The 26,965-nt window shown below is 32.6% G+C and overlaps 1 protein-coding gene across 7 annotated transcripts in view; it reads right to left on the bottom strand.

The window, feature by feature from the left end:
• LOC129810261 (ankyrin-3-like) overlaps positions 1–26,965 on the bottom strand; it is an 81,908-nt gene that overhangs the window by 49,635 nt on the left and 5,308 nt on the right. The window contains exon 1 of one of the 7 annotated variants that reach the window (XM_055860606.1): positions 7,115–7,410. The exons of the other annotated variants lie outside the window; for them this stretch is intronic. Coding sequence (XP_055716581.1) covers positions 7,115–7,138 — 24 coding nt within the window. The 5' untranslated portion in view covers positions 7,139–7,410. Of the gene's footprint in view, positions 1–7,114; positions 7,411–26,965 lie in introns of those variants that run through there. 7 annotated transcript variants of the gene reach the window in all.

The raw sequence follows: 26,965 nt of genomic DNA, 5'->3' as shown, positions 1-26,965 counted from the left end.
ATTTTCCATCTTTTCCACCCTTTTTTCTGTGAGATATGTAGACAAAAGTATGGGGGGTTAGTTACTATTACTATACATAGTTACCAAACATTTTGGAAAACACCCCATTTTCAGTGTTCACCACTGCACCCGAACTGTTTCAACCACCACCTGCTACACCCCTAAACATTCACATTATAGTCTTTATTAACTGTCCTAGGAAAAATTCGATGTGCACTTCAACTAATTAGTTCCAACTGTAAAGTTCACACCCTTCGGATTCAGCTACTCAGAAACTTCTGAGAACGATTTTCTTTATGGAGAAAGTCAACCCGGCTTCAGATTGCAAGACACTGTGAGAGACAGTCTGGCGCGGAAGTAACCACAGAGTGTGAAAAGCGTGAAAATGCCTCAAGTATATTTTCCATCTCTCACACACATTTTACGCCGGCGCATGCGTTTGGGATATACCCCATTAAGGGTGAAAAGTCCAAGTGAGAAAAAAAAAAGAATGCTAAAAAGCTCCTATTTCGCTTCTTTTGTTCATTTCTCTACATGTCCTCAATACACCTTTTCTTCATATCTTTTCATAAAAAAAAGCCATTTCTCCCTCTCTTCTGTCCACATTTCATTTGTGCTTTGCATGTCACCTCAAGGGAGGATAAAACTTTTATTCACTCCACAAAACATCTAATTGCACGTCTCTAAAATACTCCAAATATAGACGCCACACCCGTCGTATTTTGCTCACAACACCCAGACATCATTTTCTCTACCCCATGGACATTAATATATATACACAATGTATGTTTGTGACGAGGGATGAAAAATCAGAACACCACTGTGAGTGAAAAATCAATAATTTTGATCGTGACTTTCACGCGAAAACACATTGACGAGCTGATTGAAATAAGAGATAATTGTCTTGCACTTTACAACCACCCTCAATATGTGCTTTCCATTTATAATGATAAAGCCAGATAATCTAGAATGTATTTATAAGTACATAAAATGAAACAATAGACCAAGAAATATTTTATATTCTAGAAATGAAATATTCAATACGTGTAGTGTAAAATAATTTGTAGAATATTGCCTCGCTGAATTTAGATTTTATGGAATTAATTAAATATTGATTCTTAAATTATTCTATAAAACATGCAAAGTTTTTTATTGAAATCTTTATCTAAATGCTCAAACTCGTGACTTAGGGGAAACTGGGGCACCACCAAACACGGGGTAGCACCAAACACTGCGATTTTTTAATCAGATATTCGACTTCTAAGGACAAGACCTATAGGAATTTATAGGCACTATAGGGATGCTTGTCTACTGAAGAAATGGTTGAGATAGTCCAAGTAGTTAAGAAATAAAAATTAGTGTTTGGTGCTACCCCGTGTTTGGTGGTGCCCCAGTTTCCCCTAGATACTATATCGCAAAGGTGCTTTCGCATCATTTACCGTTTACTGGTTCTCAACCGATTTGAACCGATTCATAAATCTCTCATGAGATCCCCCAAAATAGTTTTAAAAGTAATAGGATTGATTTTCAAAAAAAAAAATTATCGGTTATGAACCGGTTCATTACCGATTCAAAATCGATTGGAACCTCTCTACTGCTCTCTCCGTAGAGTTCGAGCAGGAAAAGACTTTTAAATTTGTGTCATAAGTTATCGTGGAAACAACTCAACTACACTTTCACGGAGGGACTTCATTTTCGTCCAGGAGATTGGAATCGACAATAAGATCTTGCTTAAATTTATGTTTTTTGAAAGATCTTAAAATTTCTAACCCGGCTGCATGATTTTTTTTATTTATTCAAAAGCTTTTGACATAGCTAGAGGCCAAACGGTAAAAGATAGCAACTTCTAGTCTTACACCAACCCCCCATAAGTCAACATTATCTAGGACATTTTTTGTTCCTTTGTTCCTCCATCCCCTCCTAGCCCTCAAAAACCAAGTTTTTGGTTTATTTATAAAACTGATCCTACGATTTCTTTTATTTACGAACATACTTTGAAGGTAGACAAGGTGAATATTTCGTCCTTGGTAACCTTTGTTCGAAAAACCTTTCGATATACATTTTTTGAAGGTTAAAGTTTAACCACTTTGGAGAACTTATTTTTCAACTGATTTGCTTAAATGTGGATTTTTTGAAAGATTTTGATATTCCCAACACAGATGCATTGGACTTAATCTGTAATATACCCGTAAATTATATACCTTTTTCGAATTTACTATTTTATTTATCCGTATGCTTGATACTGAGGGTAACACATCCTACAATATGTTTTTCATAAGCAATTTTTCTTTCGGATTGTTTTTTTTTTCAATTTATGAAGCAATTTAATCGGAACTAAACCTGTGTGCACCCAAAAAACATGCGAATGTAATACACGGAGAGCTCTTTCTCGTTATTTTGAGCACTGCGCAAAGCTGGGACGCTTTGCCATCTATTTATCCAACATCACAAAAAAATAATTCAAGCTTATAGGTACATGAAAATAGAACATTTAAACTATATTTGCTTAAATTTTTATTAAATAATATTAGAAATTCAGGCTTAGGGTCCTGATTTTCAGAAATGTTTTTCTTTTTTTTTTTGAAAACAAAAAAAACTTCTCAGTGGACGAGAGCACTCAAGAGTAGGTTCATCTGAATTCAAAAAATTTAATATTTCCTATTGGCAAGAGAGTTAAACTAAACTTTTACTTGAGCGAATGATTTATTGTTTATTTGGATCAAAACTTATTTTACAATATGAAACATACTGTAAAATACTCTGAAATGGTAATTATTTTTATAAAATACTACTAAAAATACAACTTTAATTTTTTTTCAAAAATGCTTCGTTCAAGTACGAATTTAACTCTTCAGCTAGCAGAAAATAATTCGACTCCTCAGAATATAAGTCGAACAACTCAATTTTGTACAAAAATCGTTTTATTCGCTTTATGGATACTTTTTTTTATACTTTCTACCTTCTCTGTGAATTATTATACTTGAAAGTTAATTATTTTCAAATTTATATAGATTTGAAATCTCAAAAATCCTATAAGTACTTTGCATGTAAAATCTCAGCCTCAAATCACTCTACTGTATTGCGAGTTATTCGTTTCTTATTCTGAGCGATTGATTTGGTTTCTTGACTTCAGCTTAATCTACTCTGAGTACCTCTTATATCCACGGAAAAGTTTTTTTCAAAACTGTCTTCCAAAAACAAATTCCCTTCGTCTGAATTTTTAAAATTTTAAATTCAAAATTTCAGAAAGTTTAATTGTGGTTGCTTTCTACATATATTTATAAGCTTGTGTTATTTTTTTATTATGTTGTAAATAAAAATGGAAATAATAATGTTTTTTAGTCTTCATGACCCACGTAAACAAACAAGGCATAATTGGAAGAAAAATCAATGTTTAGGGGTTTGTTTTTTCTAAGTGAGGTGGTAATTATAAGGGATACCAACCAACGCCATAGCAAAATGAAATATTTTACTAAAAGTTTAAATTCAGTTCTTAGGGAGCGCTTCTATTCTATGCAATTGTTTGTGAACGTTCAAAAATTTTCTTAATCACTTTTACAAATCAATGGAGTTTAAAAGATTACCAAACTAGGCTATTTTAGCTTTCAAAATCTTATATCATAAAGTAAATTTCAACTTTATTATTTTATTTCAGTTCTGATATTAAGTGACATTTAAGAATTCAGTTAAACATTTCTTGTCAAATTTAAATATTTGCAATCGTGAGTTAATCGCTAAAGACGCTTTACCTATCTAATCTTCACTCGAAATATGTATTCTGCATATAAATATAATATTTTAAAGGTCCTCTCGATTAGCTTTAAAATTTAAATTAAATATATTCAAAGATGTTTTATATTCGCATTTCAGCTACGTTATTGCCAAGTTTGCTATATTTTGCTTTAATTAGGCCTAAAGAAATTTGAAGCTTAATAATTAAAGGCCTCTGTCGAAGAATATAAATTAGTCTTTAAAGACCGATTTGAAGATATAACGCTAAAAGAATTATATTAGAATTGGGGAAAATATTAAATATTGAAATTTAAGATAATTATTATTAATGATTTCAATTCTGCGTTAAAAGATGATTAAAAGATGCCACGTCGACTTTTACAAAGTGACTTCTACTTTTTACAGCTTCAAATGACAAAATTTTAAATTGAATGAGGACAAGTTCTTAGTCATGTGACTAGGTATAATATTTTTCTCTACAAAGTTATTGAAATTTCAACTGGTAAAATTCAAAATCTTCTAGCAGATTACGTATTATTTAAAAAAAAAAAAAACAATTTGTTAATTAATTTAAATATTTAAGGTAAGGGGCTGTATGTCGGCCACTTAAGGATGGGTTTTATGAAAAACTTATGTAAAAGGACATTTAATTCGCCTGTTTTGATCAAATTTTCACCCTAAGTTGTAGTATAGATCTTTGTCCATCTGATTGTACACTTTATTTGAAGATAAAATAATTTTAGATTATTAAAAAATTAAAATGTTTTAAAAATGTAGAGTGTTCCTCAATTCGGCCACTTCAATATAAGCGTTTCTCTACTCGGCCACCTGGGGTTCCTCTAGTCGGCCACCCATTTTTCAAATTTTAAAAGCCCGTAACGTTTTTACGGACTAGAAAAGGATATTGAGAAAGAAAGAAAGAAAACCTTTAAAGAATAGTAATTTTAAGAAAACAAAAAATTGTAAGGGAAAAATTCTTTTTATTCTTTTATTTAGCCGGCCGAATTGAGGAACATGGCTTTAAAATTTCACACCTTCACATTTAAGACAGAAAATTAATATTTTTATCAATAATGAAAATAAATTTATTGCACAGTGAGTTAGTTAAAGTTCTCAACTTGCGGTTTGACTCAAAATTTGACTGCTAAAGTAATCTGTACAGGTAATAAATGGAATAACTCTTTGTGAAAAAATGTCGTGAATATTATAAAGAACATCAAAATATGCTGAAAAATGACCAATATTGCTTAAGGTAAATTTGAATCCTCTGACTTTTAATAATTTTTTTTAATGTTTTGTGTCTAATTTCATTTGTATTCTCGGTCATTTGTGTTATTTATACAATTATTGACCTTATGATGTTATAAAACTCCTGGAATATTATTGCAAAATTATATAATATGAATAAATAATTCCACCGGCCGACTTGAAGAACACATAGTGGCCGACTTGTTAAACGGCCGACTAGAGAGTACCTTACCTTACTTGAGAATTTATGGTTTAATAAAATAGAAAGAACATGAAAAGTTTCGTCTTGCTCGTGAAGTGGTACAAAAGAAACAATAATCACGTCTTAAACAAATTTAAAATGAAAAACCTATAGAAAAAAACATAATAGCTTATAGTGGCCTAGTACATATATTCTTTTAATTTATTCTAACACGACAAAAAAATTAAAAATAAATAAATAAAATTATGAACTACGTGTTCTTAATTGGAAAGGAATTATTAATTAAGAAATGAAGTATTTTCATAGAATTTATACACATCGTGTTGGCTTCTTTTTCGGACAACAACGTTTTGTAGAACTGTGAAGTAGTCTAAACTACTCCCCACTCGAATGTTTGTTCTATCTAGCTCCTGCATTTCAGAACATCTTAATAACGGAGAAGTTTTCTATTATTAACGTAGTTCATTTCTGGGCAAGCTATGTACAAATTTTAATGGTTCGACTACCAATGATAGTATGCACCATCAGAAAAACTTTCTAGTTATTTGCTCAAAGACATGTATTCAGAGATTTTGTTTTTCAGTCAAGAATTCTTTTTGACTAGCTTATGCATATAAACTAGGGTATAAATTCACAATAGTATTGATTGATATAGAACAACCCTCTTAGAAATATTTTCCCATTTTTCTCTTTTTCCCTCCCTAAAATGCATAGTTGCATTTAATGACTCCAGCACTGTACGATGGAATAAATAATGAACATTGTGTTCCGAATACTTTATCCCTCAACAATTTCTCTTCTGTTTTCCAGTAAAGCTAACATGAATTGCACTGCTATCGACCCCTCGTTAAATTACAAATCCCATTTATTACATATTCAACTTGCTTTTCTTATTTTATACGTTGTACCTTAAAGAGGGTGACTTTCACTTTTAATAATCGAGCTAACAGTAAAGAGAGATATTAGGGAAAAAAGCACAGGAGGAAAAAACTTGAGGGTGACTTTTGGCTTAATTCACCTGATGACTGAATAATTAAGTAATGTTTGAAAATGGAATTAAACGACAATTCTGTTGGCACTGCTTCCTCATTTCTAGCCTCGCTATTTTTATCTCAAATTTACTTATTTTTTTTATCCTGTTAGGCTGAAAATGTGAAAATGTCACAAATCACCTAGAAGGACACTCGAGGGATTTTTTTATGTGTTAATACATACATACAATACATACGCTTTGCAGAATTGAAATGGCCCTAACACCAACGATCAAGATATAAATTTCAGGGACACACAATACAGAACTTTAAGCTTAGGGTGGAGTCCTCTATGTTCTATCTCTATCAGAAATCTATTGCAATTTGCAAACTGAGAAGAACAATAAAAAAAAAACATTTCCTGATGTAGAGGTCAAAAAGTGATGAAAATGTTAAAGATTTTGCCCAGGGGGAGAATCAGCCATTTTACCTTTTTGTCCGATGAGTCAAAAATATTGATCGTATTGCGGCAAAGTCAAGCCACTATTTCATCCTTTCGCAAGCTCCCACATCCTTCATTTTCTCAATTTTGCTTTTAGACAGACACGGAAAATTCATCAACAAAATCAATAAATATTCTTTCCAAGACCATCAATTATTGCCATAAAAATTTATAGGTTCAAAGATGAAGTGTCTCAAGAGGAGAATTTTCAAAGCTGGGGCGAAAAGAAAACCACATTGCAGACTCGGAGGAAAATTGAGGAAAATTTCTCTTTAGTTGCCGGAATCAAAATGGTGGACAAATTTTCTTACCCTCTGTATACCCAGCCTTGGGCGGATTGTATGTATATTTATGTGCTAAACAAGATATTTTATCATTAAATCCTTATCGTATATATGAAAAAAGTATATTTTCTAAATATTTTCTAATGTTTAGATATATTATAATAGAAAAATTCACCTGAGTTCCATTTTCTGTGACCATTTCAAGGTCGTTGAAAAATCACTAATTCCATAAATCAGAAAGAATCCGGATTTTGGGGAAGAGTGTTCAGCTAAAACACTCTTCAAAATAGCACACAAACCACAAACCACCAAAAAAATCTAGTGAAAATTGCTGGAAAACTGCTGAAATTGACCTTGTGAAAAAAAATTTTCACCACAATGGAGTTTTTCCTGTTTAACAGAACTCAGATACACCTCCGGCAACCGAATCTTCTGGCCACGTCTCAACACTGCAAGGATTCCTCGAAGACTGACGGGAAATTTGTCCGAAGGATACGAACAACACGGAAATTATTGTCGCTTTCATTGACGCATGCGTCAAATTTTACAACTACATCCATGGACCCGGCTTCCTGGTCACCACAAACAAACACTCAGCAATTCCATAAAGGATCTCTTGGTTGGAAAATTGTTGCTGCTGAAACACTATCCCTTCACATTGTCCTCTCGTTCACTCCCCTTTATATACTCAAACCACCCTCGCATACAGTCTACCACGAGGAAATAAGCGCCACGAGGACTAGCAAGGATCTAGTCATCTCTCTCCCTTCAACCACAAATCCACCCAACTAACTTGGTCTTTCCCCAACCAAGGGGTGAATAGTGTTAAGCGGCCTAAGAGCATGGGGTGTTGCATGAATGAACTCCCGCTGCCTCAGTAAGATTATTTTGCAACTACACTGAGGTCAATGCATTTTGCACATAAGCCACCGGGCGTCACAGTGGCTTCTTCTCTTTCTTTTCCCAACCCACACAAAATACTCAATCTCATGAAATTTTCATCACCACAAGGTTCTAAGGCAGGAATTTCACCAAAAAGGAGGTGAAGATGTGCTCTAGAGGAAAATTAGGGAAAAACTTTCTCATAACTCACGAACTTTCTTTCGAACATCCTTCCACATGAAAATATGTGACCAATTGTGGGGGGCAAATTGATTATACCGAGTGAAATTAATAAATGTGAAATTTTCTACCCTGTGAATTTTCAAAAGATCTCTACGTGCTTCGAAAAGGAACTTGAATTTTCATGGTCAAAATTATAAATTCAGATAAACAAAAAATTATTTTTTTACTTTTGAATTTTGAATTATTTCTGAAATAAATTAGTTTAAAAAATTGATTGTATGATTTCGGGTTTTAGAGCTTTTACAACTGTAGCACACATTTCTACATATTTTCTCAAAACACATTTAAAAATAAATTATAAAAAAAATCCTGATGATATTAAAATGAAATTTTATATAGATAAGCTTTAAAGCAATGTGCCTCTAATAAGATGCCAAACTAGATAATAGAATCATCTCTGCCAAACCCACTTTTTTTATTTGTGTCGAAACTATTTTGAAATTTTGAAGTATATAGATAGATAGATAGATAAATTAATTCATCAACAATGCTTTCGAAGTACAGTTTCATTTCACTGACATCCCGTGCAATTTTTAGCGTCCACCGCCGTCTTAGCGTTGGTGACCAACCTCCAGAGCAATTCAAATGCATGACTTATGCACTTTACATATACATACTTTGTCAATAATAATAATAGCATCTTCATACTTATGCTTCCGGAACCTAGTCGATCATATATATATTTCCAACGTTTCCAGAACAATCACAAAAGATTTTCTATCATAAATATCTGAGATTGAAGCGATGGCGGGGTAGGGCCGGTAGGGCTATATTGATGCTGGGGTTACTTTGCAAACTATTTTTCGCATATTTCTAAAGGAAGCTGGTCTTAGCTATAACTTAATATAGATCTACATTTGTTTTTTTTTTCTATCTAAATCACATCACGTTAAAGCCTTTTCCCTTGAAATTTAGCCCCCACCTTCCCTAATACCTATAATAGTGATAAAATACTAGGATTCTAGCACATTGCACAATATTCGAAAAATCTAAGTTGTTCTTGTTTTCTTTGGACAACCGAAAACTTTTTAGTTTTCTGATTCTTGCATTTAACAAGAAATTGCAAAATTTGATTATATGTAGGGGAAAATGCTCTCCCTTCGAACATCCATACCTTCGAGTAATGCGAATTTCCTTTGTTTTTCGTAAGAGATTTACACTATATTATCATGGAATTATCAATAAATTGATGATAAGCCTATTAATATTTAATAGAAATGTGTAAGTCTCTTAGAAAAACAAAAAGAAAATCCACATAATTCGAAGGCATGAACGCTCGAAGGGAGAGTACTTTCCCCTACAGTGGCAGCAAAATTTCATTATTGCCGTATTCCGTGTCAAAAAAGTAACTTATTGAAGCCAAAACAAGACTTATTCGACTTAAATTATAAATTTGAACAATTCTACGCAAAAATATAATTTCAATGAGTTATAAAAAAAAATTCACACAAGTAAAAAAGAAAGTTTTGCAGATGTGATTCTATCATTTTATTCGACAGTGTATTTTCGTATAATGTGAGTTCTTCAGCCATTTCCGCTACTTCTGCTAAAGTGCATTTTAAGAGATATTATACCAACTCATAAATATTTTGAATTAGCAGTTTTACTGTAAGCGGCCAAGAGTTCTTTCTCCACCTTAGGTCTAATGCTAATTTTATTTCGAAATGCATAAATCACGAATATTTTAAGAGAGGCAGTGCTTGAACCATACCAGTCATCCTTTTTGTTATACATGGACTATAAATCTTCAGTTACTTACTTCAGGTGGACATTGTATAAAGCCCGAGTGTCAACTTTAAATGTTCAAACTCAGCACTAAATACTCTCTTAATGAGTATTTTACAATTACAATGACGTTCAATAATTTAAAGACACCTACTCTTTTACATATTTTTTTATCAAATTATTTTATGTGAAAATAAGGAAGTATATATTGCCCATAACATGTTCATGTAGGTATTTTTTGGAATTGCACAATTTGCGTAATTGGTATAAACAAAATACTTGAATGTTGCTATCTGTTTTCGACGATTTCTGACATGAATAACAAAACTGACTACAGTGCTACCAATATTATTGAAAATAAGGCAAAACAAAATTAAATATGATCTAAAAACACAAAAATAGGTGTCTTTAAATTATTGAGCGGTATTGTATAAGAACTCAGTATTGTACGGAATGTAAATGAAAAGATGAAAAACTTTTGAAAATAACTTTTTAAGTGTATAATTGCCAGTCATCAGGATATCTCATGACTAATCCTGCCTGAAATTATGTATCTTGAGCTTGAAATATCAGTAAGTGGAATCTTATCAGATTCTGAGAAAATTTCCGCAGTAAAAACTTTCCAGTACTAAAAGATGCGAATGAAGTGTAGAGTGTAGAGATTCATTTCGTTTGCAAACTATATTACAGGAAGTATATAAGAAATTTCGCAAAAAAATATTGAGCCATTAAATAAATTAAACGCGTAAGACAAATAAAGATAAAATTAAATGGACAGCTGCGTGTCAATCATCTTTCAATGAATTAAAAAGTATATTGTCGAGGCCTCCAGTCTTGCAATATTTCCAGCTTTTCGTGAGATAACATTTTGGAATTAAAACCGATTATACCTATATTTTAGATCCTACATTTTCTGTAGAAAATTCATAATATATTGTCGATCAGTAAAGGAATTCTGTAACAGTATGAGAATGTCATATGACAAATTTAAAAATATTTATGTAATAAATTAGGAAAAATAATCGAAAATCAGAATCTTATCAATTACTAAGGACTTCATAGAGCCCTTTTCAATGATCATTCAATGCTCATTGACTTTAATGTTGCCTTGCTCCCAAATTTACCATGAGAATTTGTCATATGACATTTTCATATCGTTACAGAATTCCCCTACAGGAACAATGGATTTCACCGTAAACACTGCACCGAGAAAAATTTGGATGGTATTTTCTACAAATCGTGTCTTTAAATTCTACTATCTCAAAAGATAGTAGAAAATACCATCCTCCATAGAAACTTTCCTTTAGAATCTACCATCTTGACATTTTAAAATTTACTATCCTATGGATAGTAAATTCTAACAGCCGGATGGTAAAATTTACTATCTTCATTTAGATTTTACCTTGACCTCTCTTAGATTCTAATATCCGGGAAGTAAATTTTACTGGCCGCATATTAGATGTTAAAATTTAACTGGAAGACAGTAAATTTTAACGGAGGATAGTAATTTGGATTGAAATTACCATCCAAGCCAGTAAAATTTGCCATCCTGCTGTTAGAATGTCATTTTGGAATATCGTGGGTGCCGATTCAACCGTTCCCGATATGCTTTGAATACATTATAGCAATTCGTGGCGCAGCTGGAAGATGCTGGACTGTCATCACAAAGGTCGCGTGTTCAAATCTCGGCTGAGTCGTCAATGTTGGAAAAAGATTTTCACGCATCAAAATGGCTTGAAATACAGAGAATGTCATCCAGGAAGGGCCCCAAGCCCTCAAACAATGGCCAAAAAGCAATGAAAATAAGGAAAAATAAATTTTTCCGACATTTTTCATTCTAATATCCGGCTAGTAAAATTTACTATCCTGCCAGTAAAATTTACCATCCGGCTAGTAAAATCTAACATCCGGGGATATTAGAATTTACCATCCGGATATTAGAATTTACTATCCATGCAATAGATTCTACAATTTTTGACAGTCCAATTTAATATCGCGTTTGCTGGGTGACTTTTTTACTATCCGGCCATTAGAATTTTGTATGGAGGATGGTAAATTTTACCATCCACATTTTTCTCGGTGTGGTAAAAATAAAAGGATCAAATTAATCCAAATTTGATCCTTTTGCAAAGGATGAATCAAATTAACATGTTCTATTATTATAAATGTATATTTTTTGTATCTCTATAAATCTCTATTCTCCGTAAAGATACATCTCCATTTTCATCACGAATACTAACGTATTCAAGGATATTCAAAAGTAATATTAAATGTTATCCAAAATATGGCTTCACTTAGGTCATTTTCAATTTGAATTGAATCGTTAACTTCAGATATTTAGCCTTAATTCCACGTGACTGACATTAGATATCTATAAATATGATTTGATATATATTTCTTACGAAGAAAGAAGTTTCAAAAATGTTAAGTATTTCCGGACACACCCCATTAAGTCTTCGAGTCTTCTCCTTCACCTACTATACAATAACCCAAACATTTAACATATTTTTAGCATAAATTTAACCCACGTGATTCTCTTCCCAAAATAAGTATAAAATAGTGCATCTGCCGGAAAGAATTTCTACTGATGTAGAGAGAAACAAAAATGAAAACAGGTAGGTAAACACCAAAAAGATGCACTTTTAAAAGGTATTTTACAATGCGTAAAACATGAATCTGTTCAAGATTGATTGATTTTTGGCTTATGCCCAGAAATGCGCTAGGATACACGTCACACAACACTGAAAGATTTACCGTCTGCCTCACGTCACATCTCACCTCAGAGACCCTCAATCAGAAGATGAATGTCTAATGACGAGAGTATACAGACAAGAAATTGGACTATACTCAATCCGTAGATTAATGATATTTTTAATTGAACTCTTAACGCCAATACAATAATTAAACAAATTCACTGTTTAGAAAAGAAGAACATGGGAAGATAAATTTAAATCACTGATTGAAGAATAGTATGAAATCATCTGAAACTTTTCAAATTTGGGTGGCATTGCTCCTTTAAAAAAAATCAGTTTTCCTTATGTTTTTTTTCTGTGAAAAAATGTGCTAAAGACATTATGACCTTAGAGAACATTACCAAACACCAAGCACAATCGGTGAAATATTAGTGTGAGATATGGATGCCAGAAAGGCGCTAAGAGAAAATTCACCATGCTAGAATTTTCATGATGCATACCGACTTACAAGAGAGAGACAGAGAAAGAGCGAAAATGGCAAAGAAAAAAAAAACTATAATCCACATACATTTTGTCAATGTAGGTATGTATATACGAATAAACGTGGAAGAGTATGAGATGAAAATCTGAAAATCTGTCTAAATATAACTTCACTGGCTACAGAAATTTTCTAACAAGTAATAAGAAGCAACACACAAAAAAACTGCTTTTCCTCCTTACACACTCCTCAATAGTGATATTACTTTACCATATGACACATTGTAAAAATACTGAGAGATTGTAAAAATCAGTTTAAAAAAAAATACAGCAATAAAACTAAATAAATAAATTTGCAAGAAAAATATAATAATAAGAACACTCACACCAAGACTTGAGAGTGATGGAAAACGCTTTTTGAACATTTTTACTCAATCCCCTTTTCAACTTTTATCTTCTTTGCAAAAATTTGCTGAAGAAAAATCAGGAATTTTCACCTTAAAGTCAGAAAAATTTAAAATATATATGTATTTCACAGAAAATTGGCTTTTCACACTTCTCTCTTTTCGTTTCAGCACTCGTCAAATCACAACTCCTTTTCTCAAATTCACAAAATTATAGCGATACATCCAAATGTGCACATTTTCCACATATATATATATCAGAACTTTTTCGTAGTGTAAGATGATCCAAAAAGATGTCCAAACACTCACAAAATCGCAGTATAGAATGGAGTCACGCGAAAAGTATGTGAAAAATTCAACAAAATTAGAAATTAAACGGTTGGAAAAGGGTTGAAGTTCGAGAATGGAAGGAATAGAAAAAAAATAAAGAGAAAACTGCCAAGAGGACACGAAAATAGATCAATTCTTGCTGCTGGCGCGTCTCACACTGAAACACTACAACTCTACTCTCTTTCGAATACTTTTCGAAAATCTCAGGATAGAAAAAAAAAAGTCTCATGTTTGAGAATCCCGAACTTTTAATTTTAGAAACTATTTACTCTCATCTCTCTCATTTTCTCACTCTCATTTTCCCACTCTCACGTGTTTAGAAAATTTTCCTCCTAAATTTCTCATTGGTATTTTGTTAAGAGCAGAACCATTTCTATCAGACTTCCTCAATGCATGTCGCTTGGACTTACTGAGAATGTTTTTTGAATATACTAAAAAGGAAGTGAAATATGTGCTATTAAATTTGGCCCCATCCTTTTTGATTAAACTAAAGCCTAAACACTGGATGACAAAAACATCATATGACGGTAAATGATCGCATTTCATTAGGGTTTCTGGAGGGGAATTCTGTTTGGGCAATGCCATATGACAAATTGGGTTCGAATCTAAGGAGAGCTTTTTCGAAAATGCGATTCTGTAGCCGTGACATTGCCATTTCAGCTCACGTGGCATTGTCAGAAGTCACACATTTGAGATTTCTGTCAATTCAAATGACAATGAATTTTGTTAAACAAATCAACCAAGACGTACTGTATTTTCACAAAATTATCAAGTAAAGGGGTTTCATTAAATATTCAATGAATCGCATTTTCGAACTCATATGATATGACAAAAAAGAAGCTCGAATGGCATTGTCAGGTTTCGAACTCATGCGTGACAATGCCAAGAAAATTACAGAATTCCCCTACTGGTTTGTGTTGTCAAAACGAATATCAATGTGTATCAAGACTTTGTCCTAGGAGGTGGTCTGAAGCCTTGAGCGGGAAAAAAATTTCGGTAAGAAACAGTGGACGTTCCAACAAAACTCGGGATCATTACAAATATTACGTGCACTATACTGTTGTAGTGTACATTTCCAATGCAAAATCGTTTTCACGATCACCGAATACAAGTCCGCTTGACTTTTCCATATCGAACGTTTTATTTAGCTGAAATTCGTCGTGATTGGAACCGCATTCCGGATGTTAACGTTTATGCAGTTTGCATGGTACATCAGCAGACTTAAGGCGTCTACACATTGGGAGCAATTTTCGTCAAAAATTGCGTTTTTGACAGAAATTTGACGTTTCCCCCTACAACGCTGCAGGGAATTTCCTTCAAAAAAGCAATTTTTGACAAAAATTGCTCCCAATGTGTAGAGGCCATTAGGGCTATAATTGGGGCCAATGATTGTAATATCAAAAATTTTAAATAAATTCTGTTTTCAAATAAAAATAATGCAGATTTTTAAAAATTTATAGCTCAATTACCTCAAGAGTGATTTTTCTCTTTGAGTTTGTGCTAGAAAATTCGTCTTCGTACATCGATTGATTGAAATGTTTAGTTAGCTGAGATTCTTTACAATTTACAGATGCATATCAATTTTGAATTAGAATATAGTATTCAAAATAAATTTAATATTAAAAAGGTTTTAACAAATTACATATAGGGGGACGTGGGGTTGGTTTAAGCTCTGGGGCTACATTGATATACGATTTTTTGGCATAGGGTAAGTGTGCCAAATTTCGGCATAGTTGAATGCAGGCCGCAAAGTCTTAAGTTTGAAATGTAATATTTCTAATACAAATTTAATTTATTTGTAACTTCTTTATAGAGTGTTGCTTGGAACTTTTTAGACAGTTTATCGTCTCTATTTTATCTAAAAGCATTATTAATGCATATTAAAATAAATAAAAATATAGAGATAACTTCGGTGGCCTATTTCAGCCACTTTCATTCTCATAGTTCATTGTAGTTTCGGAATTCTTCCAAAGTCATTTTTACATCATCTCCTTCGTCTAATCGACACTTTTTGTTATTTTTTTACATTGTATAATCTCTGGAGTAAGCAAAAACTAAAAATTCACTGAAATTTCATTTGCAAGCAAATTCACGGAAATTTGCAAGCTGGCCGAAATTTGGTACTCTTACCCTATTTCTAAATAAAGCTAGTCCTTAGAATTATTTTATTTAAATCCATAACTCTTTTGTCTAGCTAAATTACATAATGGAAAAACTCAGTTTCCTTTAGAAAAATGCGAAAAAATCATATAATAATGTAGCCCCACAGCTCAAAGTATAGCACCACTTCCCCCAATGTTTTTTTTTTAATAATTTAATTTTAATTTTAACAATTTATGAAACACGTTTCGTTCGTTTATTTTTTTCATTATTTAAATAAAATTTAAAAATTATAAGATAATTTTTTGAGTTTTGTAAATAATGCTTGAAGTCAAAACATAAAAAAGTGTCTCAACATGCCGGATTTCCCCTACGTTAAGAAATTGAAATGAAATATTGTACAACCTTAATTTAAATGGTATGCAAAGTAAAAATGTCTAGAATAATTGTCTATGTCTGTCAGAGACTTTATTTTATGATTTGTAATAGTGTAATTAACATGAAAAAAATTAAACGAAATTTACAAAAAGAAATAAATATAAATAAAGGATTATGAGGTTAAAGGAATACTTAGCTAAAAAAAAGCTCATCGTGATAACAGAGTCTTAACAGTAGAGTATTCTAAATTCGAACATTTCGGGAGTATGGAAATGACATTTCTCACGTCCCAAAATCGAACGATATTTTTAAAAATAAAAGAATTTATGTAACATTAGAATCAAATGCCTGTAGTTCCTCAGAAATCTTCTTGGTGGTGATGTATTACTTTCTAATACAGTCATAACATACGTAAATATTGAGAAAACAGTACAGAGATATGATTTTTAATCAAACACATCAGGAATTTTTAACATAACCCCACATTTGACATTTTGAATACAACAGTCGTTCGAATTTGGGAGATTCAGATTTGAGACACTCTACCACTGTTAATTTGTAAAACAGTAATAATTAAAAATGTAATACACCATTAAATATTTTCGTATGTGTTTTTTCCTTAGACTGTACAACATTGCAAAAAAAAAACTTGTAATACGTATTTTAATTATATCGGATTTAGTTTGCTTTTCGATACACAAAAAAATCCCAGTCTTTTTTTTCAATAAATTAGTATTTTAGTCATTAAATTATTCAAAACTCACTTTTCAGGAATCTTGAACGCCTTTAACATTAACTGAATTCTAAAACCTTAAATTTTAAATATTTAGTTTTTTTTTTAATTCTTCTTTGAAGAAAGTACTTTGTAAAATGTATCAGCTTAAAATTGAACAAGTTGTAAATTTCTGTAATTTTCTATGTAGGGGAATGTAGGTATCGTTCACACGAATTTTCTCTCTATTTTTCTTTGTTTTGTAATTAGGAAGTTCATCTCATGAGATTTATGATAACGAACCTTATGGCTATAACGAAACAGTTCTTTGCCAACAAATAGAAAATTCGTATCGTTTCAAGGCTCACTCGTACAAAAAAAGCATTATTTTCTTTGGTAAGGGAAGGCTTTCAGGCTTTATATATACTCTGGTCTGGAACATTTCATATGATCTTGAAGAATAGCCGTAGATTTGTCAGATTCATTAAAAGAATATATGAAAAATAAGAAATGACCGAAACCAAGGTGTGTATAAAAGCTGAAAGCCTTCCCCTACTTAATTTTATAGAATCACTTTTAAAATGATACTTTTAACTATTATTGTGGTAATTTTAATCTGCAGTTTTCCCAAACTAGGAAAATCTAGGAAATTGGCAAACAAATTGAAAAATGATTTATTTATTCAGCAAATTTGTTGTGGTTGAAGGGTTGGTGAATAACGCATTACAAACTCTTCCGCTCCAAAATCATTTCATCAAGTATTCCATATTTTGGGCATATTTTATTGATCACACATCAAACCCTCCCACTTGCATATTGTATATGCGCTTTTAATCCACTCACCGATTTTGTATTTGCCACAGATTCACCCATTGTTTGGCCGGTAAAATTGATATCCTTCTATAAATACGTATCCAAAAAAACCGCTGAAGTTGCTTTCGAGAAGAGCAGAGTAGCAAAAGCTCCCTTTATTTTATTATTTTTTTTATGAAAAGGGTGTGCTCTTTGTAGCTGAGGTAAGAGGGTGTGATCCCAAAATGTCGTCGAATGCAGCTTATTAAGAACTCTGTTCTCTTTCAAAGACCCGCAAATATATGTATTATAGAAACACTTACAAGCTATGCAATAGATATATTACGTAATTATTATTTGGTGAAAAAGTTCTAAACAGCACTTTATTGCTAAACTATGTAAATTTCGTTTTTTTTCTAGTCGCCTTTAAAAGTTCTATCCTATTCACATTTGTATTAAAACTGTATTATTTAGTGGAGCATTGATTTTTTTAACACAAAAATGTTAGTTTTTTTTATTATCACAAGTGTTTCCCTCAATCGTACTTTGCGTTTTCTTTTTTTTGCACTTCCTCTAATTATACTATATTCACTCCGGAAAGTTGAGAGTTGCACGAATATGTTATACTTTTTACACCCCGTGGCCTTTTGTGAAAATTTTCTCGATGGTAAATAGAATAAATATTGGAAAATAGCAGTGAATTTTATATAAGGGGTTGAAAATTTAAGTGCATGTAGAGAAATTGTGAACACGCCCTAAAACACTTGCATAGGCACCGATTTTATTGATTTTGGATGTTCGTTGCAAAACAGCTTTTTTTGTGCTGTCGCAGAAAAAGTCCAAAAAAGCAAATTTTTTTTTCACTATTGATTGTTTTTCAATTATGCAGCCCTTTTTTGTTTCTAGTACTGTCAATTATATATTTTCCATCCAAAACTTGAAAAAAGAAAATGTCACTAAAATTGGTCGAACAAAAGATTACTTTTATAATTTTATCGTTTTATATATTTTTTTCAGTCACTTTGAGGCAGTAAAAAATTGTTGTGCAAAAAGAAACTCTCAACATTGCGTTTTAAGTAAAAAGTTGTACAATTTTTTGAAGTTTTGTCAATTTTTCCTCTGGTACTTCTTTTTTTTTGAACACTATTGACTGCAAAATTTTCTGCAGAAAGTAATGAGAGTGCCACAGAGGGACTTGTGTTCATCACTAGCTTACAAGTGAAACTGAACGAAGAGTCCCCAAACTGGGGTTTCCTCTCCACTAAGGATATGATTGGTGCAATGCGACGCCGGTTTTCAGCAAAGCCAAATGCACCCGCCGCGCGTCACACGAAAAGGAGAAGGAGAGATGCATTTTCATGGAATCTATAGACATTAGCAGAGATGAGATGATGGTAAGATTTCCAATTTTATTCCCTTGGAGAATTTAAATGGAAAACAGAAAACTCAAAGATATTGCGGTTTTCAATAAATTTCAATAAAGGTTGCTGTAAGAATGCTCAATATTAAATTCTATTGGATGGATAAAAGTAAAGCATAATATGAGCTTTTTCTGAGCTTTAAGAATTCCATGGAAGGTTGTGAGAGACATGCGCCGCTTTAAAGCACTACTCTATTTTATATATAAAAACTCATAGGGAAGAATTTTAAAAGTTCAATGAAAATGATTAAAGTCTTATGGTAATAGGGATTCTGAAACAAACCATCAGCGTATTTCAATAGAACAGTATATATAATTACTCAATTTTTTCACCCCAGAAAATTTTCAGCTTTCATCAGCAATGATGTTAAGCCCAAAATAGACACAAGGATCGGCTTAGGGATCAGCCCGCAAAATGAGGATTGGTGTCGATACACACAGGGATCAGCTCAAAATTTGGAGGATCAGGCTGATCTTCTAAATTCGTGAGGTCTAGTGAAATTACGAGGATTAGGCGACGTCAGCGCCAGTTTTGAAAATAATAAGCTTCACTTTGGGTGTTTTTGGGTGCTTTTCGAAATGTCAATTGGGTGAAAAAACATGGAAAGTAAGGGTACACAAATGTTGCAAAATCTTAAAATGCATTAAAATTGGAGTAATGGGAAGGTCATAGTGCTCCTTCCTGTATGAAAAAATCCATTGATAATGCACATAAAAAGTTCTTCAGCAATCAAAGTGTGGAGATTTAATGGAAATTTACGCTGAAAACGCTAATCATTGATCCTAAATCCCCAGTGTATGATAGTTTGGGCTGATCCTTTAACGCCAAAGTTTTCGAGCTGAGTATTCTCTAGGATCAGCCTGTGTCTATTTTCGGCATTACGCTGTTTGTCCGTCTATCCGTCCAGTCGTTACCATTCCTAGAGCTCAAACGGTTAGAAATAGAGACTTGGGACTTTCAGGGGACCCTTCATAAATCGACCCTAGAACAATTAACATGTCCCCCATTCCTCCCCTCCAAAACCATTTTTTTTTGGGATTTCATCCCTACACGAAAATACCGTTCAATCATTAATAATAACGGTTTTTGAAAGTCAAAGGTTTAAAAAGCTCTCGAGAGTGTATTTCTCAACGAAATCGTATCATGTTAGGGCTTGTTGGAAAGGTCTTGGAAAATCTTGACAAGATTGAAACGATTCTAATCGGTTATGAAACAGGTTCATAATCGATACCTAATTTTTATTCAAAATTCAATTATATTACTCCCAAGGTGTATTTTGGGCAATATTTTGAGTGATTTATAAATCGGTTGCGAACCGATATTTCTTTGCACTTTCTTTTTGTAAGAATCAATAGTTCTTAAACTATCAATTATTTTATAATTTTGATTTAGCCAACATATTATTGAATAGTTCAAAATTAGTTTGCCATAGGTCAAAGTTCAAATTTACCTTTGTAAATGTGTTAAATCTAGCCTTAAACATGTACAATTTTGCGCTTATGATTTCGAAAACATTATAACTTTTTTTCATTAATATTAGCTAAATTGTAAAGATCATTAGGATTTTATGGATGAATCCTTGGTATTAAAAGTCCTAGAAATATTCTGATACAAATTTCATTCCAGGATTCATTCTAGAAGTCCTTGAGATGTCAAGTTAAATATTGATAAATTTGGAGGATTTTAAGAGCAAACTGCACAAAGTAATTTTGATATATTAAGGAAACTATGGGCCTTTAAAAGACGCGACTCCATTGTCCTATTAGTTAAGGATATAAACAATATAGTAAGACTAGTCCCATTCCTTTGGTCTTTATGGTAAGGGAAATAACATGCCCCATCCTTGGGCATTGCAATCACTCAGCAATACTCAATATTCTATTCTAATAGTTCAGTCTTTCAACGGATCCTATCAACATTCTGAGAAAAAAGATGAAGGTTTTCTGCCTTTTCAGTCTAAAGGACTTGTTTAATGATAGTTTCCTCACAGGATGTATCGGGATTCGCTGTAAATTTTTATGACAAAGTCCCTACACCATTAACATGTGCTTGGAGTGGGCTTTAATGAACATTGAACAATTTCTTAAAAATATTTGAATGCTGTGTATCCATGTACATCTTTGAACACTGTAAAACTCAATAAATCGTTAAAAAATGAGTTTGGCGAATTTATTTCAAAAGATTTTGCACATGGTTGCTTTTTGGTATGTAGAAGTCCATTAAGTCCAGATAGGTTTATATACTAACTGAGATTCTTTACAGGCCACTTCGGAGTGTTTTTAAACTTGACTTTAAACATAATGGGAGCAATTTCTAATGACAAAATCTAGGGCAGTATCGTAGTCTAGGGCATAACAGTGGTAGCCTAAATCGTAAAATCCAAAATCCAGAATACCAACATCCTGACAATCCCATAATTCCGAAAACCAAAATCCTGAATAGTCAAAGTCCTGAAACGCTCGAAATCACGCGAAGGATAACGCGTGGAATAATTTTCCAAAATACAGACAATTTTCCTTTACAACAAGCGTAGTTGCAATTGTACAGGTAGCTATAACATTTTAACCAAAAAGATAACTTGTTGGATAATGAGCTGGCGTGATGGATATTCTGTGGGGACACCTCCGGTAATCGCCAGTGGAAATTTATTTCAGAGTTTTCGGTCCACATCCAGACCGAAAGCTCTGGGCAAGACAGAAAATTTGTTTTTCTTCTTGAGGTGAAATAAATTTCCACTGGCGATTACCGGAAGTGTCCCCACAGAACAAAAAGATAACTTAAGATCACTTTCAGGATCTTAACTTTCGGAATTTTGCCCTTTTTGGCATTTTGACTAAGACCCCTTCCTAAGTGGTTCATAGTAGGTTTGAATTTTCGGCAATAAAATGGCTATTTTAATGAACATTATTTTTTAAAATTTCGAATTATTTTCCTTAATTCTGTACAGCGAATGGCTTGATACTTGACCTTCTACAAGTAATCAGTGAATTAAATACATACTACTTAAATACACGAATTGCCACATGTGTTTGCAAACTACCTGAAGAAAATAAATACATACCTGAATACAATAAATTAATGCAAAAAATAAAAATAAAAATTTCAATATACTTAAAAAATAGATGATTCCATTATCTTTTCCATTAATTGCAATATCTGTGTGCTTTTGTCACACTATCGCGTGTATGAGAAACAAATTAAAAATTCCACCCCACTGATCAATTATTTTCCCCAGCACAACCCCAATATTTACCTCTACAAATAGAAACTCACAGAGTTCTCGTTGTCATCACCCTTTAAATATTAAATAAGTTAAATTGTTTCTCATATCTCAACCTTTCGCTCAATTGAGCGATAATAATCATTGTCGAAAACACTTTACTTTCGAGGAGTTCGCTTTCTATCTCGATTACGTAGGTCTAATGTGTACGAAAGTTAAATTCCTGTGTAATTAAAATCCAATAAGGTTAAAGCTTTAGATTCAATTCCTTGTGACATTTCCGGACAGAATTTTAGTTTAATTCTATATTTTTTTGATTTTATCCTTCAGTGCAATCAGAAATTTCCCTTTAATATTTATTCGTCCCTAATCATACCCTCTCTTACTATATGTTACTATATTAACCTGAATAAAAATAATCTATCCATTTATTGCGTGTGTGGCTTATGCGGAAATATTCTGTTAAGTCTCAAATACATGTAGAGTGAAAATTATTTTGCCATAAATGGAGGAGTTATTAAAATCCTAGAACCAGACACTATGTCGACATCATGATATTTGCACTGTAAGGAGGAAATATTCATTTGGGGGATGAGATATTGGCTGATTGCCCTGCGTGTGGGGGAGAGTCATATCTCTTGGTAAATATTTCACCACCCATCGTTTCCATCCAGGACACAGAGGGAGGGGGGGTTTCCAACTATACTTTGCATTTGATAGTGAGCAATGCTGATATGAGTCATCTCGACGAAGAAAGATTCAAAAGCGAACGAGACACGAAAGATGAAGATTTTTCGCCTTAAACCTAGAGTGATTCCCAATGCGCCGGGCTGGTTTTTTGGAGAATACATTTTCCACCCTTTCTCTCCTTTGGCCCAATTCGCTTCATCACATATCTTCAAGCTTTGGGGCATAGTGGATTTGGCACATTTGAATCTTTGCCACTACCCTACATCTCTCTTCCAGATAGTGACATACCCGTGAGTCATAGCCATAATTCTATCAAACGCAATGGAATAATACAAATGCGAAATGCTGCAGTCCTAAAATTTTCTGAGGTTTAACCATAACCTTTTTTAGAATTACAGCTACAAAAACAATAAAATTGAATTTAAAAATAAACTGTTAAGTAATAAAATTGCAACATTTAATGTAGTGAAATTTTCAAACATATTTTAGCAAAAGGAAAATGTAGAAATTTTCATTTTAGTGCAACTCTCTTAGATGTTAATTATATTGCATCCGGTATATCTTTTAGTTTAGGATATATTCATGAAATCAAAATGTACACCCTTTTTTCTTATTCACACTTAAAATCGGATTGAACTACCTTAAATTTATTGCGATGTTTAAAAGAAAAAGAAGAGTGCAGAAAAATGGGATAGATACATGCAAAAGATTGAAAAAAAGGAAGAGATTTGAATTTTGATTTCATGAAAATCTCGTAGACTGAGAGGCCAGAGTCATAATGGCTCAGACACACCTTTAATGTGGGAAAATTTAATAAAGTCAAAATTCATTTCTCTTTCATTTTCACACATTTTGCATATGTCTATCTCATTCCTTCACACTACAAATTCGATTGACCTAAAATGAATTTGTTGTGATGTTCAAAAGAAGAAGAGTGCGAAAGAACGAGATAGACATATGCAAAAGTGTAAGAAAGAAAGCGATTCAAATTTCGACTTCATGAAATTATCCTGATCTGAAAAGTGTGCCCGAGCCATAATGGCTCCGGCACACCTTTTAGATCAGGAAAATTTCATGAAGTCGAAATTCAAAAGCCTTTCTTTCACACATGTTTTGCATATGATTATCTCATTCTTTTTCATACCAAATTCGATTGAGCTAAATTGAATTTGAAGTGATGTTTAAGAGAAGAAGTAGAGTGCCAGATAATGAGATAGACATATGCAAAACATGTGAGAAAGAAAGGGATACGAGTTTCGACTTCATGAAATTTTCCTGATCTAAAAGGTGTGCCGGAGCCATAAAGACCGATTTTTGTAAAGATTTAAGTTTTCTCTACTGACATGTTTTTAGATCAGTAAAATTTCACGAACAAAATAAACATCCCTTTTTTTCTCCTTCAAAATTCTATTAAACTAAATTGAATTTGTTGTAACGTTTAAACAAGAAGAGAGCGTGAGTGTAGGATAGTTATAGTTCTATTTAAAAGGTTTCAGAAAGAAAACAATTTGAATTTTGTTTCCTTGAAATTTTCGTAATCTAAAAGGTGCAGCGGAGCCATTAGGCCTCTGGTACACATTTTAGCTCGGTATAATTTCATGAAATCAAAAATCGCGTTCATATTTTCTCAAAAGATTTGCATAAGTCTGTTCCATTCTTTCGGTCTAAAAATTGGACTGAACTAAATTTAATTTGGTGTGATGTTTAAAAAAAGAAGAAGAGTACGAAAAAGTGGGATAGAAATATGCAAAGCTTTTAAGAAAGAAAAGGATGTGAATTTCGACTTTATCAAATTTTCCTGATCTAAAAATCTAAATATATCCTGGTCCGCAAAAGGTGTGCCGAAGCCATTACTAATTCACCGATTAATTTAAATTTTTGCTGACCAAATTTAGTACTTCACAGACCAAATTTAACTTTTTTACTGCTCATTTGTTATTTGCCTTTTTAAAATAACAAAAACGGTCTTCAAATATTAATATTCTAAGAGGGAAAAGATTTTTGGGAAAATTTCGACATATGAATGTTAATTATTTTATCTTGATCTTACACAACTTTTCATTTAAAAAACCCGTTTTTAGTATACCTCTTACATATTATTTTAGAAACCAAGAAATATATCAATTTGATTAGATTTTTTAGTATCTTTATCTACTTAAGTCTTATAGAGAGTATTTAAAATGTCTGAAGATCGGTCAATTTCTTTTCGAAGAACACTGATTTTTTTTAAATCTTGTTTCAAACGGTTTTGAAGTAGTGCATTTTAGATATTTGCGATGCAAAGACATTTCGATTGTAATACACATTTAAAATCTGTCTTTCTTGTCTTTTTAAAGCATGTTTAAAATTTTTCCACAACATCGCCAATTTGTCTATATCTACTTAAAAATCCATCTATCAATTTTCGAGAATTTGACTTCAACTAATGACTAAAACAAAGCTTAATATTATATAGTTTTCAGGTGACTGGATTAATCTATTCTCCACAAAAGACTTTCTCACCATTTCATACAAGCGCCATTGTAAAGAAATTGGGGACAATTGGAGCGAGATATGGTGCGAAAACTGGGAGTTCAGTGCAAATCCAATTTTGTCACCGTCACACAACGATAACAACAACGCATTGAATCCGGGGCGGGAAAAATGTTAAGCCTCCACATAATTGTCAAAGGTCAAATTCCTCATTTATCCAACAAACTGCAGAACACAGAACTCATTCATTTTCTCTCCCAATAACTCTAATTATTAACTAATTGGAAGAAACTAGTAAATGAAAGTTTATTGCTTTGATATTCCCATTGCCATTGAACTATCATTGAGTGCATTTGCAGTACAATTTACAACAAAAAAAAAATTAAAAGGAGCCACCAAAACCACCAAAGCCGACCACAAAAATTCTTTTAGTAAAGATGACCACATTTTATATATAAATACACTTTATAATACATTATGAGAAAAAAACGTTTTCACACTTTTATCTCACTGACTCACAGACTATCCATTAACATTTTTTTTACACTTATTTGGACATTATATGAATTATTAATGTGTGCATTGCATTTTAGAACGCGTGTCATTCTCAATTGAATCGCTTTTCATTTCAATTTATCTTCAATGTCGCTTGTACGCTAGTTCCCCTCAGTTTATCAATCATGCCTCCTCTTTGCCAACATCCGAACGCTGGACTTAATTGATCAACCCTTCAGGGCAGACATTACACAAATGGCCTATAATCACAAAATTGAGGTGAAAAGAGAGCCCAAAGCATGCAATACAAAATCACTTTAGTACCCAATTTAGTCATGGGTTATCAATTAATTGGGCTTTGGTAAGAACACACTTTTCTCACTTTGTTGATATCTTTGACTTATTCTTCTCACCTTTCCTATAATAATAACAAAGAGCAATTTCATGAAAACTGTATTAAAAGATACTTTGAGATAAAGTGTTTAATAAGCGAATATACCGATCTACATACGGTAGTAGGAAAATAAAGCTATGATAAACACGAAAAGACTTCGTAGAATGCTCAAAATTGTTGAGTTTCATGCTTTGTAACGTTTTTTATAACAGATAAGACTTTTTAAAGCTACTATTAAATTCTTTAAGATATACAGCACGACACAAAATTGATTAAGTTTTGAATCTCGTTTAGCCGGTTTGACTTTTTATAAATTAAGAGTTAAAACAATCTAAACTGTTAGAAACTTAACGTTTCCGGTTTATTTTTTCACAAATTCTGCTTTAACTGCTCGAACTCCACAGAGCAGACCGTCCGTCTATCCTTTCCATCTGTCTGTCCGGCCGTTATCACGCCTAGGGGCCAAACGGTTACAGATAGAGAATTCAAACCTTCAGGGGACACCTCATAAACCGACCCCGAGATTATTAACTAACTCCGCATTTTCCTCGAAAACACATTGTGCGATTTTTTCGGTATTCTACGGTTATTCAAGATC

Source organism: Phlebotomus papatasi, chromosome 1 (genome assembly GCF_024763615.1).
Source record: "Phlebotomus papatasi isolate M1 chromosome 1, Ppap_2.1, whole genome shotgun sequence".
Classification (NCBI taxonomy): domain Eukaryota; kingdom Metazoa; phylum Arthropoda; class Insecta; order Diptera; family Psychodidae; genus Phlebotomus; species Phlebotomus papatasi.
The sequence above is the reverse complement of the archived record's forward strand: the minus strand, read 5'-3'. Positions and strand labels throughout refer to the sequence as shown.